The 27,366-nt window shown below is 45.0% G+C and overlaps 1 protein-coding gene across 1 annotated transcript in view; it reads left to right on the top strand.

The window, feature by feature from the left end:
- Nucleotides 1-26,067, top strand: part of PARD6G (par-6 family cell polarity regulator gamma) — an 89,099-nt gene extending 63,032 nt beyond the window's left edge. Inside the window, exon 3 of the mRNA XM_013993972.2 lies at nt 23,266-26,067. Coding sequence (XP_013849426.1) covers nt 23,266-24,065 — 800 coding nt within the window. The 3' untranslated portion in view covers nt 24,066-26,067. The remainder of the gene's footprint in view (nt 1-23,265) is intronic.

Genomic DNA, 27,366 nt, shown 5'->3' with positions numbered 1-27,366 from the left:
TGGATAGGTGTGTCTCGGCCCACCTGCTGGGGGGCTGCTGTTCTTCGCTTGAATACTGCAGGGTATCCCTTTGGACCAGTCCCCTGCTTGGCAGATATAAGACCTAGGGTTCTAGTCCACTTCAGGATGAGTTACAACTAAGTTAGTACTGCTAATAATAAAGGACTGAAGATTTTTAGAGTTTACCAGAAAGAGTGGATCCATAGATATGACTATAAGGACACTTTATCACTCAGCCAGCTTTGGGGGAGGGGGTTATAGCTGCCCTGAGGCTCTTGGCCCTCTCACCACCCAACCCAGATGGGGAGCTGGTCAAAAGTCACTGGCCCTGCCTCCCAGCACCACCGGCTCCCAAGCTGAGGAGTGGACCCTGCTGTAGACGGAGGCCATTGCCCAGGACCAAGCCCTGCTGACCACTGTCTATGACTTGGAACTTGGTGAACCCAGAACCAGCCTCTAGGTAGATATGCTAGTTGAGCTTAACTGGTGAAGCCAGAGGGGAGGTAGGAGGGCAGGTGGGCAACTGGCAGCTTGGTGGTGGGGGGTAGGGGAAGGAGGCCAAAATACTTAAGAAAAAATAAGTGACTGGGAACAAAAAGCAAGCATAGAAGATACCTCTGTGCTAGTTAAAAATGGCTCTTGTAACCTGCGAAGCAAGAGCCCTAGAAAATGGCTCTAATTCCTGGACCACTGTCAAGAGACCCAGGGACCCTGGGTCCTGGCACCACATAACCACTGAGAAGGCTCCACCCCAAGGAGCCCTGCCTCTGTGCCCTCCTTCCACACCCCTGACCCTGGTCCTCGAGGGGTCACTGTGGCTGGTGCTATCTGTGCCATCTGCAGCATGGATATGCCTCCCCTCATCCCCCCAGATGGGCCTCAGTGATCCAGAACTTCCAGGCTTCCCCAGATAGAATAATCATCAGATAAGCTTAGGCACATGCCAAGTGTCCATGCCCAATCCTCCAAGGCCCTGCTTGTGCACCTGAGTTATAGCAGGCACTGCGAGTCAGGGAGATGCCACTGGCAGGTGTCATGCCCTGAGGCAGCACAGCCAGCCTCCTTCCCAGAAACGGCTGAAATGCATGCTTACCTTCAGTGATAACCTTTGGGAGGGGACCTGGGACCCCAGGCCATTGATCCTGGGGTAGGCTGACTCATTTTGGAGCAGGAAGACACAGACTGATAGGTGATAAGCGAGGAAAACTGGTGGGGGTGGGACAGAGCATCTGGAGGTGACCCTGTCTGAGTGCTTGCAGACCAGATGAGCTAGGAGTGCAGAGCTGGGTGCATGGGGGGTGGCCCTCTGGGGGTCCTGGTCACGGCCAGGAGTGGCCCTTCCACTCTATGAGTTCACCTGGGGGCACTGAGGGGAAAACAGAGTCAGGAGACGGGCCACAAAGCTTCACGACAAAGTTTGTGGGGAGAGAGGAAACTGCAGGAGTTTTGGATTCTTTTGTGTTTTTCAACTTATGTGGCAAATTTTTAAAATGTTGACATTTCCAATGTCTTTAAGAATAAAATCTTGTTCTGACTTGTGTTTTGATCGAGTGGTGCAGTTCTTCCGGAATGTTTTTTGTACATGTCTGCATGTTTGTTTAATTATGGGAAGGGGAGCTATTTGGCCTTAACTACCCTTGGGCAAGCTAAGACTGGAAAAGGTGTTTTCACACAGCCAGGCTGAGGGCTGATTGAAGTCGTCCTGTGTGAGTTTCCCATCGTGTGGTCTCACTGAGAGGGAGAAGTGTAGTCTCCTGCCCCCTTCCCCCTCCCCACTCCCCCAGATCCCTCTCTCTCCTCTCACACTTTGTTTCTAGAATTTTTTTTATTTCTAGAATGCTTTTTTGGTGGCACCACTTCCTGTACCTCAGCCAGGCGCTTCCCCCAACAGCCACATGGCAGATGCACAGCAGCTCTCTTGTAACCCTGATAGCAAGCAAGTCAGGCTCATAGTAAGCTCTTACTTCTTCTCTTCATGATGCTCTCAAGTCGGCTAAGTGTTCTGGGAGGGAAAGAGACCTGCTCAACTTGTCTTGAGGAACAGCAGCAGTGGCAGCAGGACCGGAGGACAGTGGGGGCCAGTTTACTGGGCGGAGGCAGGGAGCCTGCAGCCCTGGGCTAATTCCGTAGGAAAAGCCAAGAAGGCCCCACTAAGCTCTGGGGCAGAGGCTGTCCTCCAGGGCAGAATGGCACCGTGGTTTCTGTCCTCTAGGGCAGAATGGCACCGTGGTTTCTGCATCTGTCTGGTGCTTCCCCCACCCCTTGAGCAGTTATAAGAGGGGAACATGTGGGTGGAGCAGGGCATGCAGGGCTCGGGGTGTCCGGATGCTGAGGTCCGGCACAGCACCTGCCTACCACACCCTCTGCTCTCCTGGCCTCCCCTCTCTGCAGGGACACCCAGCTCTGCAGAACATGTTCCCGAGATGTTTCTTTGTAGGCCAGTGCTGTGTACCACGTGCAGGCACACAAGAGTACTCCTGGGATTCAAATTAAAGCTACATGGGTCGTGTTTTCTCATATTTGCTTTCATCGTGAAGCCCTGGCTGAGTGCAATTCAGACTGTAAGCACTGGCAGTATATGCCAGGTGTTGCACTGGCCCACTGGCCTGGCAGCTCACATCTGGGCATCTGCTTTAAGGCAATAGAGGAAGGCACAGCCATCTTGTTGTTATTTATGAGGCTAAAAAGTGATCTAATTACAAAAGACAAGTTAGATAAATTCAGGCATGTATTGGCATCATGTATTGGCATCTTATGTAGTCTTTAAAAGTATCTCAAAGCAGGGAGTTCCCTTCGTGGCTCAGTGGTTAACGAATCCAACTAGGAACCATGAGGTTGCAGGTTTGATCCCTGGCCTTGCTCAGTGGGTTAAGGATCTGGCGTTGCCGTGAGCTATGGTGTAGGTCACAGACTCAGCTCAGATCTGGCATTGCTGTGGCTCTGGTGTAGGCCAGCAACAACAGCTCGGATTAGACCTCTAGCTTGGGAACCTCCATACGCCATGGGTGCGGCCCTGAGAAAGACAAAAAAAAAAAAAAAAAAGTGTCTCAAAGCAAATACTACAACATAAATGGGAAAAGCATCACAGCAGGTACATTGCATGAGCCATACAAACATACAGGGAAGCAACACTTAAAAGTCATAAAGATCATCCCAAACCATGGGGCCAGATGATTTTGGTCCTGCATGTGTACAGTGAGCATGTATTGTTTCTGAAATCAGAAGAAAGCACAGCCACCACCCAAAAGAGCAGTGGTGAGGAAAACAAGTGTCCTCCCTGACACGGACTCCTCCAAATTCTGCCCAGGGCAGAGCCGAGGGCCTGACCTCTGCTGACGGGCTCAGACCAGCTTTCCTTCACACAAGGGGGAGCTGTGGCAGTGGTGGTAGTTCACCCCCCAATCCGGTCTGGGTCAGTGGGGACTCTGGGCATGGATGAGGCATGACCACTCAGATCACAGGCTGTCAGAGACCACTCTGCAGGAGGTGACGGTCATTCCTGCGCCTGAGAAGAAGCTGCACCTCCTCGTGGCCCTGGCCCTGCTCTGGCTACTGTGTTATCCTGACAGGCTGGGCTTTTTGGGGACATGTGTCCCTCTCATGTAAGTGGAAACAGCCAAGGCCCCTCCTTCAGTGAACAAAGCACCCATAAAGCGCAGGGCAGACCGGCTCAGGCACCAATCAAAATCCCTAGTCCCTGTTTTTCCTTCTGTGATGCTTGCTACCTGTTCAGATCAGCAGAACCTCAGGAGCCAAGCAGGAGCCATGTTGTTAGGGACAGCTCTCCAGGAGGCCTCGCTTCTGCAGAATAAATGGCAAGAATAGCACTCGCTATTTCCTGGGCCCATGGCCTGGTCCTGATGGCAGATTAGGGACCGTGGTGTGTGTGTCCCCAGGTGAGCCCTGGGGATACCCGTTCGGGCACAAAGAGCCAAGTGTCACGTGGAGCTCTCCGTGGGGTTGGACCCTGAAGTTGCTTCAAGGAAAAAAGGCAGGAAGAAGCACCATGTTCCCCCAGGGGGAAGGGGGAAGCTGAAGTTAAGAGACTGCCTGGCCAGACCCCAGGCTTTTCTAACTAAAGCAACAGGCCTGCTTTCCTGGTCTCCCCGCAAAAGGTTTTCCCTGGTCTGTGGAGCCCCTTGGTGATTCTCTGCCACTGCATCCTGTCCACTCCTTCCTCGGACCCTTATCTTGGGATGGCTCACTGTCCAGTCTGCCCCATGAGGTCAGGGACCACATGGAGAGCGCCTGACTCTGAAGGACTGAGAGCTGGGCCACTTTCCCCTGTGCCTCTGCAAAGTCTAAATAACTCTGAACTGAGTGAATGGGTTGCCAGGAGTCAAATGGCAAATGTTTTCCAGCTAAACCCCTCATTTACATTAATTCAGCAAGCAATTACTCTGTAAAGTTCAAACTTGCTTTGATGTCCCGGTCAGCTCCTGTCCTTAAAAATGGTGAAATAAACATCTAAGCCTGATCCCAGGTACTTATGACATGGTGGCGTTCCGTGGACATCTTCGAGGCCTGTGTTGGTGCAGCAGGGGCCTGGGGTTGCCAGCAGCACAGGCAGCTCCTTCCTTGCCCTGCATCCGCCACCACCTCCCCGCCCCCCGCCCCCCATCAGCATTTCCCTGGTGTGGTGATGGGAAGTATCTTTTCATATGCTTATTTTTCATCTGCCTATCTTCCTTGGCGAGGTGTCTGTTCACCCCTTTTGCCCATTTTTGTCTTTTTGTGTGAGTGTCTGCTTTTGTCTTTTTAGGGCTGTGTCCAAGGCACATGGAGGTTCCCAGGCTAGGGGTCTAATCAGAGCTGCAGCTGCCAGCCTATGCCACAGCCACAGCAACACCGGATCTGAGCCATGTCTGCGACCTACACCACAGCTCATGGCAACACCGGATCCTTTAACCCACTGAGCAAGGCCAAGTATTGACCCACATCCTCATGGATCCTAGTTGGATTTGTTAACTGCTGAGCCATGATGGGAACTCCCCTTTTGCCCATTTTTAAATTAGGTGGTTTTCTTACTGTTTTGTTTTCAGAGTTCTTTATGTACTTTAGATACAAGTCCTTTATCAGGTATGTGTTTTGAAAATATTTTCTACTGGTTTTGTGGGGTTTTTTTTCCCCCATTCTCTTAACTGTGTCTTTCACAGAAGATTTTATTTTAACAAAGTCCCATTTATGCATTTTTTTCTTCCATGGATCATGCTTTTGTTGTTATATTTAAAATCTCGATGCCAACCCAAGTTTACCTAGATTTTCTCTGCTGTTGTCTTCTAGGAGTTTTATGGTTTCGCATTCACGTTTAGGTCTATGGCCCATTTTGGGTTAGTTTTGTGAGGAGTGTGAGGTCTGGGTCTGGATTCACTTTCTGGCGTGTGGACATCCAACTATTCTAGCACCATTTGTCAAAGAGTCTGTCCATCCACTGTGTCACCTTTGCTTCTCTGTCAAAGACCAGTTGACTCTGTTCATGTAGGTCTGTCCCTGAGCTCTCAATTGTGTTCCATTGATCTGCTTCTCTATTGCCTCACCAATACCACATTATCTTACTTTATGGCAAGTCTTGAAGTCAGGAAGTGTCATTACTCCAACTGTGTTTTTCTCCAATATTTCATTGGCTGTTCTGAGTCCTTTCACTTTTGTGTATAAACTTTATTTTGTGTGTGTGTGTGTGTGTATAAACTTTAAAATCAATTTGTTGACATCCGCACAATAAAATGTTTACTTATACTAAGGGAATAAGTTGTTTTATGTGTTTCCTTATATGTTAAGGCATTTTTTCCTATTCATAATAGACAGTTTAGGGTTTTAGTTGGGGGGGTGCTAATCTTTATTACTGCTGAGATTTTTTTTTAATTTTATGATTTTCATTTTTTCCATTATAGTTGATTTACATTGTTCTATCAATTCAATTTCTGCTGTATAGCAAAGTGACTCAGTCATTCACACACACACACACACATATATCTATATATATTCTTTTTCTCATATTATCCTCCATCATGTTCCATCACAAGTGACTGGATATAGGTCCCTGTGCTATACAGCAGGATCTCATTGCTTATCCACCCCAGATGCAATAGTTTGCATCTACTAACCCCAGACTCCCAGTCCATCACACTCCTTCCGCCTCGATAACCACAAGTCTCTTCTCCAAGTCCATGAGTTTCTTATCTGTGGAAAGGGGTTCATTTGTGCCATATATTAGATTCCAGATATAGGTGATACCATATGGTATTTGTCTTTTTCTTTCTGACTTCACTTAATATGAGAGTCTCTAGTTCCATCCATGTTGCTGTTTTGTTCTTTTTTATGGTTGAGTAGTATTCCATTGTATATATGTACCACATCTTCCTAATCCATTCATCCATCAGTGGACATTTAGGTTGTTTCCATGTCTTGGCTATTGTGAATTGTGCTGCAGTGAACATACAGGTGCATGTATCTTTTTCAATGAAAATTTTGTCCAGATATATGCCCAAGAGCAGGATTGCTGGTCATATGGTAGTTCTATATTGAGTTTTCTGAGGTACTGCCATACTGTTTTCCATAGTGATTGTGCCAATTTACATTCCCAACACTATAGGAGGGTTCCCTTATCTCCACACCCTCTCCAGGATTTGTTATTTGTTGCCTTGTTAATGATGGACATTCTGACAGGTATGAGTGGCACCACATAGTAGTTTGGATTTGCATTTCTATAGTAATCAGTAATGTTGAGCATTTTGTCATGTGCTTGTTGGCCATCTGTATATCTTCTTTGGAGAAATGTCTCTTCAAGTCTTTTGTCCATTTTTCCATTGGGTTGTTGGGTTTTTTTGCTGTTGAGTTGTATAAGTTGTTTGTATATTTTAGAGATTAAGCTCCTGTCATTTGCATCATTTGCAACTATTTTCTCCCATTCTGTAAGTTGTCTTTTTGGTTTTTTTACGGTTTCCTTTGCTGTGTAAAAGCTTCTCAGTTTGATGAGGTCCCATTGGTTTATTTTCGCTTTTATTTCTGTTGCCTTGGGAGGCTGCTCTAAGAAAACATTTGTAAGGTTGATGTCAGAGAATGTTTTGCCTATATTCTCCTCTAGGGGTTTGATGGTGTCTTGTCTTACGTTTAAGTCTTTAAGCCATTTTGAGTTTATTTTTGTGTATGGCGTGAGGGTGTGTCCCAGTTTCATTGATTTACATGCTGCTGTCCAGTTTTCCCAGCACCACTTACCAAAAAGACTGTCTTTTTCCCATTTTATAGTCTTGCCTCCTTTGTCGAAGATTAATTGACCATAGGTGTCTGGGTTTATTTCTGGGTTTTGTGTTCTGTTCCATTGGTCTGTATGTCTGTTTCTGTACCAGTTCCACACTGTCTTAATTACTGTAACTTTGTAATAATGCCTGAAGTATGGGAGAGTTATGCCTCCTGCTTGGTTTTTTTTCCCCTCGGGATTGCTTTGGCAATTCTGGGTCTTTTATGGCTCCATGTCAATTTTTGGATTGTTTGTTCTAGTTCTGTGAAAGATGTTATGGGTAATTTGATAGGGATCTAAATTTTTTTAAAAGCGTTTTTACTAGTTTTCTGGATTTTCAATTTTTTAAATTATTTTGTAAGTAAAATTTCAAATTAATATCAAGTTTCTAGAGAATTGCCAAAAAGCAGTTTGCTTGACAGGGAACACTATCCATCGACAAGTTAACACATTTATAACCTGGGAAATAACCATGGATACCCTACATGATCCTGCATTTTCCAAATATAAAAGTTTCAAATTTAAAATTTTTCGAGTTACTTTCAGATAACTCTGTCTGTTTTCCAAGGTGGACTTCCAAGAGGCCACCCCCAAATTGGCCTAAGATAGGTACCCACTGGGTCCTATGGCCTCTGAAGCAAAAAGGCCGAGAGCCAGTGGGGCTGCCCAGGGTTCCAACACCTTTTGCAGCCCTGTGAGCTCCTTGCTGCTTTCCACTCCCTCAGCTCCGTCTGTCCTCAGGGCCTATACAGCCCATCCTCTGAGCCCCCCAGTCTTCTCAGTGCCCCCGTCCCAACAGCTGACCTGTGCCCCACATCTTCGAGCATAAGTCTCCCCCTCCTCCATGAGGCCAGTCCCTGAGCACTTCAGACAGAAGGACCCCTCCTCCACGTGTTGCCCCAGGACCCTCACTCTGCCTGGCTCCTGTCCCTGTCTCCACTCTCATGTCTGACAAGTGCTCCTGACAAGAAAGCATGACCCCGTCTACCTGCAACCTCATGTCCCAGCCCCAAGGCAGAAGTGCAGGTGGTGATGTCTTTCTGGCAACTGGTGACAAGAGCGGGCAGTTCTTACTTTTGTCCTCTCGTTCACATCATAGCAACTGCTGTTAAAATGTTCAAATGCTATAAAATGGTTATTTCTAAGCTTTTTATCAGAAACCACAGGTCCTTCCCCACCCACTGGAACATGTCCCCTAACCCAGGGGACAGCTGTGAGCCCCCTGACCTACACCCTGCCCCAGCCACATCCCCATGGCGGCTCAGGCACAGCAGTTTCTTGGCCATCCTGACTTTCAGGCCTGGAAGGAAACCCCTGCTGAGAGGTGACGAGTCTGTGTCCCTCCAGCTGCAGAGCTGAGGCGAGTTGTCAGACTGGAACGCTCTGGGGAGCATTTCCTTGCAAAGGATTCCCCTCCTGTCACGTAGGTAGGTGACAGGGTGTGACGTGTCTGAGCCGGTAAACCCGCCTGCCCGCTGGACTCTCCCACCTTCAAGCACCAGCTTGCGACTTCTGTCTCTCCTCTTGTTGAGAATGTCTAAAAATAGGAGGAGCAAATATAATTTAATTTGAATAGAAATGCGTAACAAAATAGGAGGAGAGGGTGGTGGACATTTGCCTGAAAAATAGGGGCCTCCCTTAGTTTACTTTGTGGAAAACAAAAGATTTAATATATTGCTTGACAGAGAAGCTATGACAGTTCTGCTCTTATAAAAAGGTATTCTAGGAACCAAAGGTGGAACCTTAGGCGTGGGACATCTTTGAGAACAAATTTCATTTTTACGATAGTTGGGAATTTTTGAATCGAGTCCATGTGTGACAGCGGTCAAAGAACGGTTGTGGCCTGAACCACAGGGTCACCGGTGATGGCACCCACACCTGGGCCAAGAGGAGCCCAGGCTTTCAATGCTTTTGCCACAACTGGTCAGGAAGTGGAAGGAGAGTTAGAACCCACACGGCCTGGGCCCGTGGGCACTGGGAAGAGAATTGAGGTGATTAACTTTTCCGCAAACAGCTGCTTGCTGGGTGCAGGTATCCCTTAGCCATCAGCTGCCCCCTGGCTGCACGCACCCCAGACCCCACATCCCAGCTCAGTCCACCTGAGACACAGGGCCTCGAACCCAGACACACTCACCCCGGGTCACATTCCAGACCTCCTCATCTCACTGGGAGTCCCAGACCAGCCACACCCGGAGGAGGACAGGAGACCCTGAGTCTGGAGGAAACTTCCACAGCTAGTTCTGTGTGCCAGCCTGACCCAGCCGCAGGTGCCCAGAGAGTGGGCCATTCCAGGTGTTTCCTGAAGAGATGAGCATTCAGATCAGCAGACGGAAGTGGGCGGGTCTCATCCAACCCCGTGAAGCCTGGATAGAACACAGCAGGTGGAGGAGAGAGATTCTTCCTCTTTCCTGGGCTGGGTGCCGTCCTCTTGCCTTGGACATCAAGCTCCCAGTTCACCTCCCACTTTCCTGGGGCTTCAGTTTGGATCATGGGGCCTCTTGGTCCCCACAGTTAACCTGAGCCAATGTATAAGAAATCGCTCGCCCTACTTTCCTACACACACACCCCCGCTACTGGTTCTGTTCCTCTGGGGGACCCTGACCAGTACAATGTGGTTTCAGGGAACTGAGACACCTCCCTCCAATGAGGGGTCCACACTGGACACCTCACAAAAGGACAGGGTCACCCCTGCTCACTTCTCTCCAGCGCCCTCTCCTACCACTGGGGATGTAGTGAAGGCTCCATTCAGGACCCACCTCCCCCAGGCCTTTCTGGACCCCAGCCCTCCCTCCATGAAGCACATCTTGGGCCTCTGGACCCAGGCTCCCTGCCCTGTCCCCAGCACCCCCATGTCCTTGCTTCCATGTGTGTGTTCACATGTGTGTGTTTCCCAGGAACCACAGCAGAGACCCCACCACACGGTGTCCTCTGCTCCATGACATCCAGGAGGCCCCAGATATAGCTGCTCTGCTCACTTTTGTCTGACTGACCAGGGCCTTCACTGGAAAGGACTGAGCACCCTGTATGGCCCCTTGATCCCCTTTAGATCTGCTGAAACTCCCTCAGAGATATAGCAAATAAACCAGGGCAGCTAGACACATAGGATTGGGTTTCAGCCAGCATGGTCAGGGTCAGATGTTGGGCTCTCAGCTGTTTGTAGTCACAGGCTCAGAGAAAGGAGAACATGTGATATAGAGGGGCCCAGGTCAGCCCCCAGGCTCCAGCCCCACCTGCCCTCCCTGCAGCATCCTTATCGGTGAGCAGGCCTCCTCACAGGTGATGGAGACAAGTAAAAACATGCCGTTCCCGGGACCCCGTCTGGCTACGGTGTGGTCAGGACCCACAAGGCAGCTGCCTGCCCTGGACCTGCAGCCTCGACCTCACGCTCTGCTCTGCTCTGCTCCAGTGAGGTCACCAAGAAGGTGGGAAGGTGCTTGTAGTCATTCCTTTAGATGGAAACAGCAGGAATAGGCTGAAATGTGCACGTTTCTCCCCACTTGTGTGCTGATCTCTACAAAGGACATTTAGCAGAAAGTTGAAAATACTGTTTTGTTTGTAAATAATAAGCTGCCACTGAGCAGGTCTGTGTTTTCTCATCTGGCACCTAATTAAAGCTCATGATGGAACTGTGGTTTCAGGCCCTGCCCGGAACAGGAAGGTCTTGCCCTGAATGTGGAGGTTGTAATTAATTGCTTATAATATACTTGTTGAACTCTTTAGATTCTAAAGGAGGAGCGTGGTATGTGTATGTATGGGAATTTAGTTTGATAGTTCAACAAAAGTTCAGTTTCATATTTATCTGGTTCAGCTTGAGTATTGTATCATTTAAAACAGATTACCAACCTTAATGTTGAAAAACTGCAGGGTATATAATTACATGTTGTTCAAGGAAAAAAAAATTGTGTACAAAAATGTCAGGAACTCAGAAACTGCCACCTCCCTGCTGATTTGCTTTCTGGATGGAATTAATAGTGTTTTGAACAACAACAAAAAAAAATTTGTCATGTATTATTTGAAAGTAAGAGCTACTTTGGGGTTTGTTTGTTTTTTTTAATTTACCATCTTAGCCATTTTTAAATGTATTTTTATTGAAGTATAGTTGATTTACAATGTTTGTTAATTTCTGCTATACAGCAAAATGATTCAGTTATACATACATATATATATATATATATATATTCTTTTTCATATTCTTTTCCATTATGGTTTATCACAGGATATTGACTGTAGTTTCCTGTGCTATATAATAGGACTCTGCTGTTTATCCATTCTTTTTTTTTTTGTCTTTTTGCTATTTCTTTGGGCCGCTCCCTTGGCATATGGAGGTTCCCAGGCTAGGGGTCGAATCGGAGCTGTAGCCACCGGCCTACGCCAGAGCCACAGCAACGTGGGATCCGAGCTACATCTGCAACCTACACCACAGCTCACGGCAACACCGGATCCTTAACCCACTGAGCAAGGGCAGGGACCGAACCCGCAACCTCATGGTTCCTAGTCGGGTTTGTTAACCACTGCGCCACGACGGGAACTCCTGTTTATCCATTCTAAAGGAAATAGTTTACATCTGCTAACCCCAAACTCCCAATCCGTCCCTCCCCCAACCCCCATATCCCTTGGCAACCACAAGTCTGTTCTCTGTTTGGGAGTCTGTTTCAGTGCTACTTTTTGTCATAGGACCTTTCCGACTTATGGTTAGGTAAATACAATAAACAGTTAATAACAAACTGGAAAATCTTCCTCTACTACCTTTTTGTCAGTGACTGAGCACCAGCCACAGCTTCAAGCCCCAAAGACACTAATAATTTGCCCAGACTGAGAGGGCGCAGTGCCAGGGCCTTCCTGCCAGCTTTCCGCCCTTCTCAAAAAAAATCTAAGCCCAGAACATCCCACCAGGACAAGGAGTCCTCCAGATGCCCACAGGCCGAGGAGGCCGGTCAGATCAGCAGGAGTACCCAACACATAAGTGCTCCCAGACTAGCGAGGGTCAACACTGTGGAAGACCCTGCCGTCCTGCTCCTGGCCTTGTTTTGTTTGGGCTGGGTCGCTGGGGGGAAGGGACGTGGCGAGATACTTGGAGCGGCGTGTGGTCTTTGTGCCCACCTGCCTGTGCAACCTCTGGGAGCAAGGCTGTGTTGTGTGAGCAGCACTGCCGGCGTGCCTGCCTTCATTTCAAAGGAAAAACACAAGCCAAAGAGTCATAGCATTTGTTTTATACGTCCAGATGGTGACAGTGGTAGCTTTGCCACTCAGGAAATAAGTGGAAATGATAAATGATTAGGTTTTCTGGCAACTTCCTAGACGTTAGTAATGTCACACCATTAGAAACATGTATTAACAAGAAGTCGGCTGGGGTTTTCATATTGTCATCTGTGGGTCAGCAAGGCTCCGCACACCGTCCTCTGTTAGGGCCCCAGGGAGGCCCAGCACCCGTGGTTCTGGGCTCCTACCCTGAACAGAACACTCACCCACCACACTAGTTGGAACAGTACAGACCCTTCAAAATGCACTCCAACAGCAAAGTTAAAAGCTATCGTCCTTTAGAAAAGAAGCGCACACATCACAGAGGGAATGTGCTTCAAGTCGGAAGGGTCTGGATTCCGGAGACGGGAGAACACGCTTGGCAGGAGTTCGGCCTTGGCGTGAAGGAGCATGGCCATGTCGAGAGGGTTTCTAGGGTGTTTCGCCTCACCTTATTGTGGCTGCATTGTGGAATGCTGGGGCTCTCTTGGCGACTGTCTGGTGTTGTGTGGCCTCCATGACCCTATGCCAGAGGTGGACATTATCTGACATCCGTACACCTTCCAGGCTTTCTTTTGAGATTGTCTGTGGGTCTCTCTTCTGTCCTCTATTTTAACCTTCCTACACTGTGACATTTGCTTGAGCTGCCAGCTGACCCTGGAGGTCCTGGTCTGACACCTCCCTGCCCTGGGAGGACATCCAGATTCCCCTGACCCAGTGGGCTTCTCCAACCCAGGTGGGACGTGGGGGCACCTCCTCCCTCAGACTTGCAGTCCAGCATGGGCTTAGACTGGGCACATGGGCTTGGACTGGGCAGTCTGTCTCTTCAGTCTTCTCCTTTCTGCTCCTTGGGTGGAAGAAACCCATTTTATTGGGGTGTGTTGGTGTTCCTGGCAGTGACCTCAAGTCTGGGGCTGCGAGGTAACAGAAGACCCAGGGACTGGACATCAAGTCATTCCTGGGGCCCAGGTCCGGAGCTGTCTTCTCGCCACCCTTGGTGGGGTGTCCACTTGCAGGTGTGTGACCTCAGGGTTCCAGGTGAACAGCAGAGCAGGGCAGCAGGTGGGCATTCACCCCATCCTCAGAGGCAGGGGCCCCACTCACACTTGGGGTTTGTGGAGCCTGCTGCCCGAGCCCCCAGTGACCTCACCACCCCCCACCTGAGAGTGCCCACTGCCCTTGGGCTGCCTGGCCTCGCAACCTGGGTGCCCAGGGCTACTGGGAGGAAGGCCGCTGCTCGGGAGGTGAGCTGCTCTAGAGGATGAGGCGGCTCTGACGGAAAGGGAGGTGAGTGGGAGGCTGCTCAGAGTAGCAGTCTCCGCCCCTCCCCCACCCCACCCCACTCTACCAGCATCCCCACCCCACTATACCCACCCCATCCCCATTCTGCTACCCTGACTCTGCCCACAACCACCCCACCCCCACTCCACCCCTGCCCTTCCCCCATCCACTCTGCCCCAGGCCTACATTTGCTCCTGGAAATGCCAAGAATGTTCATATGGGATATTGGTCTGTAGTTTTTGTTCCTCTTGGTGTATTTGTCTGGCTTTGTCAGGGTTAAGCAGCCCTTGTAGAATGAGGTGGAAAGGTTTACCTCCTCTTCAATTTGGGGGAAAGTTTGAGAAGGACTGGGTGTTCTTTAAATATTTGACAGAATTCGCCACAAGATAGCAAATCTAGGGCTTTTGGGAGTTCCTGTCATGGCTCAGCAGTTAATGAACCCAAGTAGTATACATGAGGACGTGGACATGGGACCACCCTGGCATCACGCAGTGGGTTAAGGACCTGGCATTGCTGTGAGATGTGGTGTAGGTCACAGACAGGGCTCCAATCTTGCATTGCTGTGCCTGTGGTGTTAGGCCAGGAGCTCCGCTTCCACCCCTAGCCTGGGAACTTCCATATGCCCCGGGTGTGGCCCTGAAAAGACCAAAAAAAGACATAAAAAAGACATAGAGCTTTTCTTGATGGTGAGAATTTTGATTACTGGTTTAATCTCCTTACTACTTATAGGTCTATTCAGATTTTCCACTTCTTCATAATTTAGTCTTGGTAGATTTTGTGTTTCTAGGAACTTGTCCATTTCATCTAGGTTATCCAGTTTGTTTCTGTGCAGTTATTCATGGTACTCTCTTAAAGTCCATTTTATTTCTGTAGAAATGGTTACAATGTGCCCAAGTCATTTCTGGTTTTAGTAATTTGAGTATTCTTCTTTTTTCTTAATTTATCTAGCTAAAGTTTTGTTGATTTTCTTAATCTTTTTGAAGAATAACCTTTTCATTTTATTGATTTTCTTTATCGTTTTTCTGTTTTCTATTTATCTCTGCTCTCTAACCTTTATTATTTCCTTCCTTCTGCTAGCTTTGGGTTTATTTTGCCCTTATTTTTCTAGTTCCTCAAGTTGTAAGTTAGGTTGTTGATTTGAGATCTCTTGGTTTTTAAGGCAAGCGCATAATTACAAATTTTCCCCTTAGCGCTGCTTTCACTGTGCCCCATAAATTTTGGTATGTTGGGTTTTCATTTTCATTCATCTCTAAGTATTTTCTAATTTCTCTCATGATTTCTTCTTTGATCCATTCCTTGTTTAAAGGTGTGTTGTTTATTACACATTTTTGTGAATTTTTCAGTTTTCTTTATGTTAACTGATTTCTAACTTCATCCTCTTGTTATCAGAGAAGATAATTTCTGTGCCATCTTATTCCATTTACTGAGAATTAACTTGTGGCCGAATACACGGTCTGTCCTGGAAGAAGTCCCACGTTCACCTGAGAAGACCGTGTGTGCTTTTGGGTGGAATGTCGTGTGCACGCGCACGCGCGCGCGTGTGTGTGTGTGTTAGGTGTACTTGGTTTATTATGTTGAGTCCTATTTGCTTACTTCTTTCCAGTCATTATATCCACTATTAGGAATGGGGTACTGTTTTAGAACTGTTTCTTTCTCCCTTGAATTCTATCAGTTTTTGCTCCATTCATGTATACATGTTTTTTATGAAGATATACATGACTTACGATATTATATTACTTTCAGGTATACAGCACAGTGATTCAAAATGTTTGTAGGTTATACTCCATTTAAAGTTATCATAATTTTTTTCTTTTTAGGGCCACCTTTGTGGCAAATGGAGGTTCCCAGGCTAAGGGTGGAATTGGAGCTCTAGCCGCTGGCCTACGCCACAGCCACAGCAACACCAAATCCAAGCCACATCTGCAACCACAGCTCATGGCAATGCTGGATCTTTAACCCACTGAGCAAGGCCAGGGATTGAACCTGCATCTTCATGGATACTAGTCAAATTTGTTTCTGCTGAGCCATGACAGAAACTCCCATTTAAAGTTATTATAAAATACTCAATATTTTCCTTGTAGGCAATATATCCTTGTAGCGTATTTATTTTATACATAGTAATTTGTACCTCTCAGTTCCCTAATCCTGTCTTGTCCCTTCTCCCTCCTCACTACAAACATTAGTTCGTTCTTAAATTCCACATAGTGATAACATACAGTATTTGTCCTTCTCGATCTTATTTTGCCAGACATAATATTCTCTACATCCATGTGGTTGCAAATGGCACATTTTCATTCTTTTTTTAAGGTTGAGTAATATTCTATTATATTCACATACTATACACACATTCCATATCTTTTTGAATCCATTCATCTGTTGATGCACACTTAGGTTGCTTCATATCTTGACTATGGTAAATAATGCTGCTGTGAACATCAGGGTGCGTGTATCTCTTCCAGTTAATTTTTTGTTTTCTTGGGACATATGCCCAGGAATTGAGTTGCCGGATCACAAGGTAGTTCTAGTTTTGTTATTTGTGATTCTTTTGATGATAGCCATTCTGATGGGTGTGAAGTGAGCAGGTTTCTGTTTATTAATCTTGTGTCCTGCAACTTTTCTAGATGCACTGAGGAGCTCTCATAGTTTTTTGGTGGCTTTGGGATTTTCGATATATGGTATCATATCTGTAAATAGTGACAGTTTTACTTCTTCCTTTCCAATTTGGATTCCTTTTCTTTTTTTTCTTTTTTCTTTTTTTTTTTTTTTCCTTGTCTGATTGCTGTGTTGAATATAAGTGGCAAGAGTGGGCAATCTTGTCTCGCTCTTAATCTTAGAAGAAATACTCTGAGCTTTCCCACCTTTGAGTATGATATTAGCTGTGGGCTTATCCTATATGACCTTTATTATGTTGAAGTATGTACCCTCTGTACCCGCTGTTGAGAGTTTTTGTCATAAATGGATGTTGAATGTTGTCAAAAGCTTTTTCTGCATCTATTGAGATGATATGTGGTTTTCATTCTTCAGTTTGTTAATGTGGTGTATCACATTGATTGATTTGTGGGCGTTAATAATCCTTGAATCCCTAGGATGAATCCCATTTGATTATAGTGTGTGATCCTTTTAATATATTGTTGGATTTGGTTTTCTCATATTTTGCTGAGAAATTTTATGTCTATGTTTATCAGTGATATTGTACTATAATTTTTTGTTTTGAGAGGTATACATATATGTATACCTCAGCCTTGTAGGATGAGTTTGGAAGTGTTCCTTCCTCTGCAGTTTTTTGGAATCATTTGGGAACCATATGTGTTAACTATTCTCTAAATGTTTGGTAGAATTCATCTGTGAAGCCATCTGGTCCTGGACTTTTGTTTGAATCAGTTATTGAGGAAAAAAAATTTTTTTCATTGCTAGTAATTGGTTTGTTTGTGTTCTCCATTTCTTCTTGGTTCAGTCCTCAAAAATTGTACACTTTTTTGAATTTGTCCACTTTTTCTTGGTTGTCCATTTTAATGTCATATGGTTGTTCATAGTAATCATTTTATGATCATTTGTATTTTGGGAGTGTAAGTTGTAACTTCCTTTTCATTTCTGATTGTATTGATTTGGGTCCTCTCTTTTTCTCGATGAGTCTGAATAAAGGTTTTTCAATTTTGTTTGTTTTCAAAGAGCCAGCTCTTAGTTTCAATGATCTTTTCTATTTTTTTAAGTCTCTAATTCATTTATTTCTGCTGATCTTTCCAATTTCTTTTCTTCTACTAACTTTGGCTTTTTCTTGCTCCTTTAGGTATAAGGTTGAGTTGTTTGATATTTTTTCCTTGTTTCCTGAGGTAGGCTTATATCACTGTAAACTTCCTTTTTAGACCTGGGTTTGCTGCATTCCATAAATTTTGGATATTGTGTTTTCATTCTCATATTTTTTAATTTCTTCTTTGATTTCTTCAGTGATCCATTGGTTTAATAGCATATTGTTTAGCCTCCACATATTTGTGGGATTTTTTGCAGTTTTTTTCTTCTGGTAGATTTTCTAGTCTCACAGCATTATAATTGGAAAAATGCTTATTGTTTCAGTTCTCTTAAATTCACTGACATATTTTGTAGCCCAGCATGTGATTTATCCTGAAAAATGTTCCACATGAACTTGAAAAGAATGTGTGCATATATGTATTTATGTATATATTATATATGTATATATGTAGATATATACTTATGCATATATCTATCTAATCTAATGTGATCTATCCATTGATGTAAGTGGGGTGTTGAAGTTCCCTACTAGTATTGCGTTACTGTTAATTTCTATCTTTATGTTTGTTAATATTTGCTTTATGTATTTAGGTGCTCTTCTGTAATTGTTCTTTTTCTCAGATGATACCTTGATCATTATGTTGTATCCTTCTTTGATTCTTGTTACAGTCTTTGTTTTAAAGTCTATTTTGTCTTATAAAAGTATTACCATCCTGGCTTTCTTTTCATTTCCATTTGCATAGATTAACTTTTTCCATCCCCTAACTTTCAATCTATATGTGTCTTTAGATTTGATATCAATCTCTTATATGTGGCATATATATATGGCTCTTGTTTTTGTATCCATTCAGCCAGTCTATATCTTTTAATTGAAGTGTTTCATTTACATTTAAATAATTATTGATAGGCATGTACTTACTGCCATTTTAGTTGTTTATTAGTTTTGTAAATTTTTTTTGATCCTTCTTTTGTTCTTTTGTCTTGTGACTTGATGACCATCTTTAGTGTTATATTTGGAAACATTTCTCTTTTGTATGTGCATCTATTATAGATTTTTAGTTTGTGGTTACCATGAGGAATATATATGTTATATATGTATAATGATCATATGTATATGATTACGTTGCTAATCTTTTATATTCAAACACATTTTAATAACCCTGTATTTTTATTCCCCTCCACCCATGAATACTGGCTTTGACATTATATTTTACCCTTTTTTGGTTTGGTATCCCCTAACCACTTATTGTAGACATAGATGATTTTACTACATTTGTTTTTAACCTTCCTACCACCTGTGTACATAGGTTTATTGTCTTTACTGTATATTTGCCTTTACTGATGAGCTTTTTCCTTTCTTAATTTTCTTGTTTAGCTGTGGCCTTTTCTCCTTTGCTTAAAGAAATCCTTTTAACATTTGTTGTAAAGCTGATTTGGTGGTGCCAAACTCTTGTAGCTCTTGCTTATCTGTAAAACTTCTGATCTCACCATCAAATCTGAATTACAGCCTTGCCAAACAGAGTGTTGTTCTTCACTGTAGGTTCTTCCCTTTCATCACTTTAAATATTTTGTGGCACTCCCTTCTGGCTTGAAGAGTTTTTGCCAAAAAGTCAGCTCATAGCTTTATTGGAATTCCCTTGTACATAACTTTTTGCTTTTCCCTTGCTGCAGTTAATATTCTCTCTTAATATCTTAATTTTTGCCACTTTAATTAAAATGTTTCTTGGTGTGGTCCTCTTTGGAGTGATCCTGTTTGGAACTCTCTGTACTTCCTAGACCTGGATATCTGTTTCCTTTCCCAGGTTTTCAGCTATTATCTTTTCAATTATGCCCTCTGCCCCTTTCTCTCTCTCTCTTCTCTTTCTGGGACCCTTATAATGTTAGTGTTAGTACACTTGATGTCCCAGGGTTCTCCTAAACTGCCCTCATTTCTTTTCATTCATTTTTCTTTTCTCTGTTCAGCTTCAGTGATTTCCAGTGCTCTGCCTTCCAGCTTGCTGATTTGTTCTATTTCAGTTAATTTGCTGATGGTTCCTTCTAGCATATTTTTCATTCAGTTATTTTATTCATCTTCATGATCATTACCTTGAACTATTTATTGGCTAGATTGCTTATCTCCATTTCTCTTAGTACTTCATCTCTTGTTTTTCTTTTTTTTTTTTTAATTTGGAACATGTTCCTCTGTTGCCATATTTTGCCTAATTTGCTGTTTTTATTTGTGTGTATCTGGTATGTTGGTTACATTCCTTGACCTTAGAGAAGTGGCTTTTTTTTAGGAGACATCCTATGTGCCCCTTCAGAACATTCCCCTCTGGTCACCAGAAGTATATGCTCTAGGAGTACCCCCTATGTGAGGTGCATTCATCCTTCTATTGTGTCAGGATGACTACTATGAAAAGTCTGGTAGGTTTGCCAGGCCCTGCCTTGTGTGGAGGCTGCTGGCCTCTGGTTGGCAGAGCCAGGTCACAAGGTGGCTGGCTGTGGAACCCAGGGTGGGTCCTTGTTATAGTGCTCAGCACTGGGCAGAGGCTGGTTCTGAGGTGGATGGCTTCAGGACCAAGCTTCCTGGATCTAGTATTGGTCTGTTGGTGAGTGGGCCCTGTTCTTTACATGGCTGGATGTTGGTTTTAGGGTATACCAAAGCTGGTACTAGCCTGCTGGTGAGTGGGACTGTATCCCTGGGTGACTGGCTTAAGATTCCAAGGTACCTCTGAGCTAGTGTTGGCCTTCTGGTAGGTAGGCTGGGGTCCAGGGGCTAGTTCCGGTTCACTGGTTGTTGGAGCAAGGTCCCAACAAGGTCCCAGTGCAGAGCCCATGGAATCCTGAAGCTGGTATCATCCCACCTGTGGGTGAAACTTGGTTCTGGAATCTCTGGCTTCAGGACCCAACTGTCCCAGAGCTGGTGTTGCCCTGCTGATAAGTGGGTTGCATCCTGCCACAGCATGTTGCAGGGCTGTTGTAGTCCTAGGACTATTGTCTTCCTGCTAGTGGTCAAAGCTGGGGCCACGGGAGTTCTGGGGCTGGTACTTGTCCACTGGTAGGCAGAGCTGGGTCCTACAGTCTCTGGCTGCAGGGCCTGTGGATCTTGGGTCTAGTGCCAGTACACTGGTATGTGGTGTTAGGTCCTAGGCTCTCCACTGGGCAGGGATATCTGCAGGAGTAGCTGCGGACTCATAATGTCCTAAAGTAGCCTGCCTGCCAGTGGGTGGGGCTGTGTCCCTGCCTGGCTAGTTGTTTGTCCTGGGGCCTCCCGGTACAGATGCCTTACAGGCTGTGGTCCAGGGATGGGGCTGGGTCCTGAGACTAACAAGCTAGAGAGAGGACTCCAAAATGGCACTTGCCAGTACCAGTGTCCATGTGGTGGTACAGGTTCCCCCAAAATGGCTGCCACAGTGTCTGTGTCCCCAGGAGAACTTCAGTTGCTTCCTGCCTCTCCAAGAGACTCTCCAAGATCAGCAGGTGGGCCTGACTCAGCCTCTTTTCAAATTACTGCTTCTGCCCTGTGTCCTGGGGCATGTGAGATTATATTGTGACTTGGTTTGGGTTTCTTTGAGTTCATCGAGTTTGGATGTTTATATTTCTGCATTTCATAAAGTTTGGGAGTTTTCAGGTATTGTTTCTTCATAGTCCCTCCACTCCTTTCTCTTCTCCTTCTGAGACTCTCACAAGTTACTTGTCAGTTTGTTTAATGGTATCCCAGCAGTTGTTTAGGCTCTGTTCACTTTTAATTTTTTTTTGTTTCTCACTGATTCCTTCTTCTACCTGTTCAGATCTGCCTTTGAATCCCCCTAGTGAGTTTTTCATTTCAGTTATTGTACTTTTCGGCTCCAGAATTTCAACTTGGTTTCCCTTTAGGTTTTCTGTCTCTTTATTGATATTTCCATTTCATACATTTTTTCCCCATATCTTTTTTTTTAGGTTTTTGATCATGTCTTTTTTTTTTTTTTTTTTTTTTTTTGTCTTTTTGTCTTTTTGCCTTTCCTAGGGCCGCTCCTGCAGCGTATGGAGGTTCCCAAGCTAGGGGTCTAATTGGAGCTGTAGCCACAGGCTTACACCATAGCCACAGCAACATGGGGGATCTGAGCTGTGTCTGCAACCTACACCACAGCTCACGGCAACACCAGATCCTTAATCCACTGAGCAAGGCCAGGGATCGAACCCACAACCTTCATGGTTCCTAGTCAGATTCGTTAACCATTGTACTACGATAGGAACTCCAGGCCACTTTTTTGAAGTCTTTGTCTATAAACCTAGAATTCTCTTGTGGCATAGCAGGTTAAGGATATGGTATTGTCACTGCAGTGGCTTGCATTGCTGCTGTGGCATGGGTTTGGTCCCTGGCCTGGGAACTTCTACATTCTATGGAAGTGGCCAAAAAAAAATTAAAAATCAAGTCTTTAGTAAATCTGCCATCAGATGGTTTAGGGACAGTTTCTGTTATTTTCCTTTGAGTAGATCATACTCTCGTTTATTTGTATGTCTGTGGATTTTTTTGCTAAACATTGGAGATTAATTTAATGATGTGGTAGCTCTCTGGAAATCAGATTCTACCCCTTCCTCAGGGTTTGCTAAGTTTTTGTTGTTACTCTTTTGGGTTTTTGAAAATTATTGTAGGCTGTCTCTTTGCTGAGTATGAGCATTAAGATGTGAACTTAAGTTCTTCTAAGGTTCATTCTGAGATTTTCCTTATGCGTGTGCAGTCACTTTCCAACTTTCCCCATTTATACAGTTGTTTTTAATGTCCTAGACTTTAAGGTTTGGCTTCCAAAATGTGAAAACATGAAAAATGAAGGAAGAGAAAGAGTGCCAGCCCTATAACTCTCCTGGACATTCCTTTAGCTGGAAGGGATGGGCTTGCAACAAGGCAGGGAGGTACAATAGCCACTCACCTCTGTCTGTGCCTTTGTGATCAGAAGTAGCAGTCAGCAGCAGAGCATAGATCTCTGATGTTTGGAGGACAGGGTATTTTTTTCCCACCATGGTCCCACAAACTGCTCCAGAAACATGTGCACAGCTGCTTGCTTGGGTGCTAGGATAGTAGAAAAGTAGCTGCTACTGTGCTAAGTGTTGAAATTGACCAAAATCGACCACAATTACCATCCAATTCTTCCCCTGGAAGTTTAGCCTTCAGCAGACTCTCAAGTTCCAAAAGAGTTACATCAGACAGATTCTGCCCTGCAGTTATTGTCCTGATGGGGAAATATTCATGATGCTTTCTGTTCCACCATCATCCCAGAATTCAGTCAGTCACTTTTAAATCTTCCATCTAATTCTCTTAACCTTTCATTCATTCTGTTGGTTGCCTGGTTGGCAGGCGATCAGTTTGGGGATTTTTAAAGAACTAATTTTAGGGAGGTGATCGTGCTTGAATTCAGTGTCAAACGTTTACCTGGTGAATACTGTTAGTCCAGCTCAGCTGATTGCTGTGGGCTCAGCAAAGCAAGTCATCCAGTTACTCCAGTGTGTCTGCATATCATCCTGGAGGTTGAGACTTTCCCAGAAGGTGAAGTGTGCTGAAATGAACATTCAACTCCTAACCACCTGTGTGAGAGGTGTATTTATTTCAGTCTTTACCTGATCTGACTGTGGTAATCATTGCCTCGGACTTCCCTGGGGTCATATCACAGATTAGAGAAGTGGTGGGAAGGTAAGCTGCAGAAAGCCGAGATACACCTGGACAGCCAGCCTCAATGCTGCCTGACTGGTGCTTCCACATTGCCCCCATGGTCTGTCCTCTGACTGTTGCCTCTGCACTCTTCCAGAGGAGGCTGAGCATGGCAGCTTCGGGGCAGGCTCACTATCCAGGCGGCGGCGCGCACTGGCCCTGCGGGAGGACGGCCCTCGCCGGCGGGCGCACCTGCACATCGGCCTGCCGCACGACTTCCGCCCTGTGTCCTCCATCATCGATGTGGACATCCTCCCCGAGACCCACCGCCGTGTAAGGCTCTACCGGCACGGCTGCCAGAAGCCACTGGGCTTCTACATCCGCGATGGCACGAGCGTGCGCGTGGCCCCGCAGGGGCTGGAGAAAGTGCCCGGCATTTTCATCTCCCGCATGGTGCCTGGAGGCCTGGCTGAGAGCACTGGGCTGCTGGCCGTGGACGATGAGGTCCTGGAGGTAAATGGGATCGAGGTGGCCGGGAAGACGCTGGACCAGGTCACAGACATGATGATCGCCAACAGCCACAACCTCATCGTCACAGTCAAGCCAGCCAATCAGAGGAACAACGTGGTACGTGGCAGCCGCGCATCGGGCAGCTCCAGCCGATCCTCGGACAGCACGGCCAGCCGCCACAGCCTGCCCACTGCCCACGTCCTGCAGAACTTGCCCCCGGATGACATGGAGAGTGACGAGGAGGCTGATGTAGTCCTCGAGGTCTCTAGGCCGCCGGCCAGCAGCCTCCCGCGGATCAACGGAGCCAGCCTGGCATCCAGCCTGCATAGCCCTGGGCGAGAGGGCAGCATGCACAAGCTGCTCAGCTCCCTCCGGTCAGAAACCCGGCATAGCCTAAACCTGCCCCCAGGAGGGGTGGAGGAGCATGGTCCAGCAGTCACGCTGTAGGGCCAGGCAACAGACAGGTCAGTTTCCCAAGGGGAAATACTTTAAAATTTTTTATTCTAATTTTAAAGTAAGAAAAAATCGTATACTTAACTCCTTTTTGTTGTTTTTATTTATCCCTCCCTTTTTTCCCACAACCCTACTCTTTATTTCAACTATGGATAGAAAAAAAAAAAATACTGTATTTTTATAGAATTCCTTCACAGAACATAAAATGTACATACACACATGCACAGTCTGTACTAGGCCAGATGCAGGTTTCAGCACCTTTGTAAAGGGGTGGGAAGGATCTGACGGAGTGCAGAAAAAGATTTCATTTTTAAATTTTTACAATCTACTTTTTTAAATGAAGCTTTAAAATTACTTTTTAAAAATAGTCAAATTCATGCTTTTTTTATTGTGCTTCCTGCCAACTTGCACTGACTCTGCCAATGGCCTGAAGGCTATGAAGATGGAACGAGGCAGGAAAGTGAGACTGGTTTTTACGAGCAAATGCACCCAAACCTTTGATGGGTATGGCCGTAGAGGATGAATTTCAGAATTTCACATTGTTTATAGTCCTGTCTCAAGTAGCCAAATGGGAGTTGAACTCTCAAACCTTCCTGGGAAAAGAGAACCCACATGAAGTGGTCATGGTGGCCATGGCATGGGTCTCACCCCTGTGGGCAGCCCTGTGAGGTCTTCACTGATGGCCTGTTCAACTTTTGAGAGTGAATTTAATTTTGGGAAGCAGCCAGCTCTGCCAGAGTAGAAGGTAGACTCACCAGTACCATCTGTGATCTAAAGCCAGTACTTACTCTAAGATAAAAACCAGTCTTTTCCTGTGGATTGTGATGCTGAGGACAGTTGTTTAAATGTTTCCATCAGAAATGATGACTAAGCCTATAACACATCTCCACATAGGCCTTTGAAAGGTCACAGTCATTTGGATGTATAGGTTCTGTTATCTTTGCTTTTAAACAATGTCACATGGAATGTAAAGGTTTTTAACACAGATTAAATTCATTGTCACTTCTCTTTGATGGTCTGTTAATATTTACATATTTAGTAATTATAAAGGCTTATTCATTTTTGAGCCATATTTTATATGAAATATTTTTGTTTGAATCCAGTGTCAAGGAGAAAATGTTACACATTACTTTGAAAACTAAACTTTGACCCAAAAAAGCTTTCATACAGGTAGAAATATTTTTGTGGGTTGCCCATTGGGAAACTATGCAGCTGCTTCTCCTGTGGTCTAGCACCCCCTGCTGGTCAGTGACATAACTGTCCTGACTTCAGGGATGTCAGAGTGGTAACAGATGGAAAACAGTGTATATCAAACATTTTCATTTTTCTTGAATTCATTGAGTGAAAAGCAAATTATCTTTCTTCTGTAAACTATTTATTGGCCAGAAATAGCTTTCACGGAGTAGTTGTGGTCTCCTGCGCTCTTGTTTTTGTTATTTGTATGCCAAGATCACTGTCTGTTTTGGCCCTAAGTACAGGGAAGACCAAAGATGCCCCCATTTGAGGCCTGGGATCCCCAAACTTATGTGCTCCAATGAACTGTAAGAGCATTTTTGGGCACCCCAGGAGTCAGAAGTGTTTTTTTTACTAAGACAAGTATTATAGAACAAAAACTCTAATGCTAAGTTACTTGCTATCATTACAGAAATGTTCTTTTACTAAGTTATTGCTGGTCATCGAATATCTTGTCAGATAACCAGGTGTGTTACCAAGAAGGAAATTTATATTTCTCACCGTGTTTTGTTAAACAAATGTGAATGATTTTTTAAAGGAAAAAAGGCCTATGGTGAGATTTGTGTGCTATTGTTCATAATTCTAGGAGTTATAAATTGCTTTGAACCTCTGCTTGAGTGTATTTTTCTACCCAGGTCTATATTTCTGCAATTTTCTTCTTAAAAAAAAAAAAGACAAAAAAAGTACTATGTCATACACACATTAAAGTGTTCTTGGTTTTATATATCAAAAATAAAAACTTTTTCTTTTTCTTTGCTTTTAATATTTTCCAATTGTGTTGTAAATACTGGAGAGAATATCTGTTAATGGTCAACAGAGATAAATTTATCTTCATGATGAAATGCTTCTAATGCTCACCAAGTGCCTCCTGTGTGCCGTATTTTTCACTTAATCTTCACATTCTCCACAGGCAGGCTGCAGTAATCCCATTTTACAGATGAGAAAATGGACTCAAACTCAGGCAGGCAGGAGGGCATGTCAAACAACCCAATTATACTCATACTTGATAGGAGATAGATGTGTCTTAAGTCCAGAGCCTTCTTCTGAAGTCCTTCTGAAAAAGTTTTTCTGAATACTTACTATACAGCTTTTTCAAAATATACCCTGGTTTGCAAAATTTCCATTAACACTTTATCACTGACATTGCTAATGGTCTAATACATAGCCTCAAGATCCACTCATTCAGTAAATTACAAATGTCATGGTGATAACAGAAAACATCAGTGATTCTTGGAAGAAACAGGCACAAATGCTGGCAGCTTTACCAATGTGTGTCACCTTGCTGAATCCTCTCGCTAATGCTGAGCTGCAAGCAGCCCTTTTCCAGTTAGAGTTGGGGAAACCCAAGCAGCTGGTCAGTCACCAGCCCAGCCTGTGAGGTGGAGCTGAGGCAGGCAGGTACCAAATCTGGGTACACACTCTGAGTCGATTCATGTGACGGAGTTGTAGATGCAGGGGCACACACCTGGCTGCCAGGCTGGGGGGCACAGGTCACCTGACCTCTTAGTAATACACATCGCCAGCCCCAGAGACTGTGACATTTCAGGAGAGCCAACTTTTCAGCTGAGGAGACTCTGTCCACAAATCACTGGCAGTTTTACACAAAGTGGCCAGAGACAGAGTAGGGTCTTGTGGGAAGTCACAAAGGTATCTGGAAAATGCTGGTATAGAGATCCTAATTTAATATCAGGCATCATACAAAAAGCATTTCCTGATGTGCAGAAATACTCTTCTGTGAATTACTTTTTATTCCAACACTACACCTCCTTTTTTCTGCCTCTGACGTCAATCTCCTAAGTATTTCTTAACCCAAAGACATCCCAAGTCAACATACAAATTCTTTTAACATCTTACCTTTCTTCACTTACCTTGTTTTCTTCCATATCCTCATAAAAAAAGAACTTTCAGGGGTTGAGAACTTTACATTGCTGAACAACATTTCCAAGGAATAGTATAAACTTATTAATAAAAAAAATAAAATGGAGTTCCCGTTGTGGCGCAGTGGTTAACAAATCCGACTAGGAACCATGAGGTTGCGGGTTCGATCCTTGCCCTTGCTCAG

This window comes from Sus scrofa, chromosome 6 (assembly GCF_000003025.6).
Source record: "Sus scrofa isolate TJ Tabasco breed Duroc chromosome 6, Sscrofa11.1, whole genome shotgun sequence".
NCBI classification, from domain to species: Eukaryota; Metazoa; Chordata; class Mammalia; order Artiodactyla; family Suidae; genus Sus; species Sus scrofa.
The sequence above is the reverse complement of the archived record's forward strand: the minus strand, read 5'-3'. Positions and strand labels throughout refer to the sequence as shown.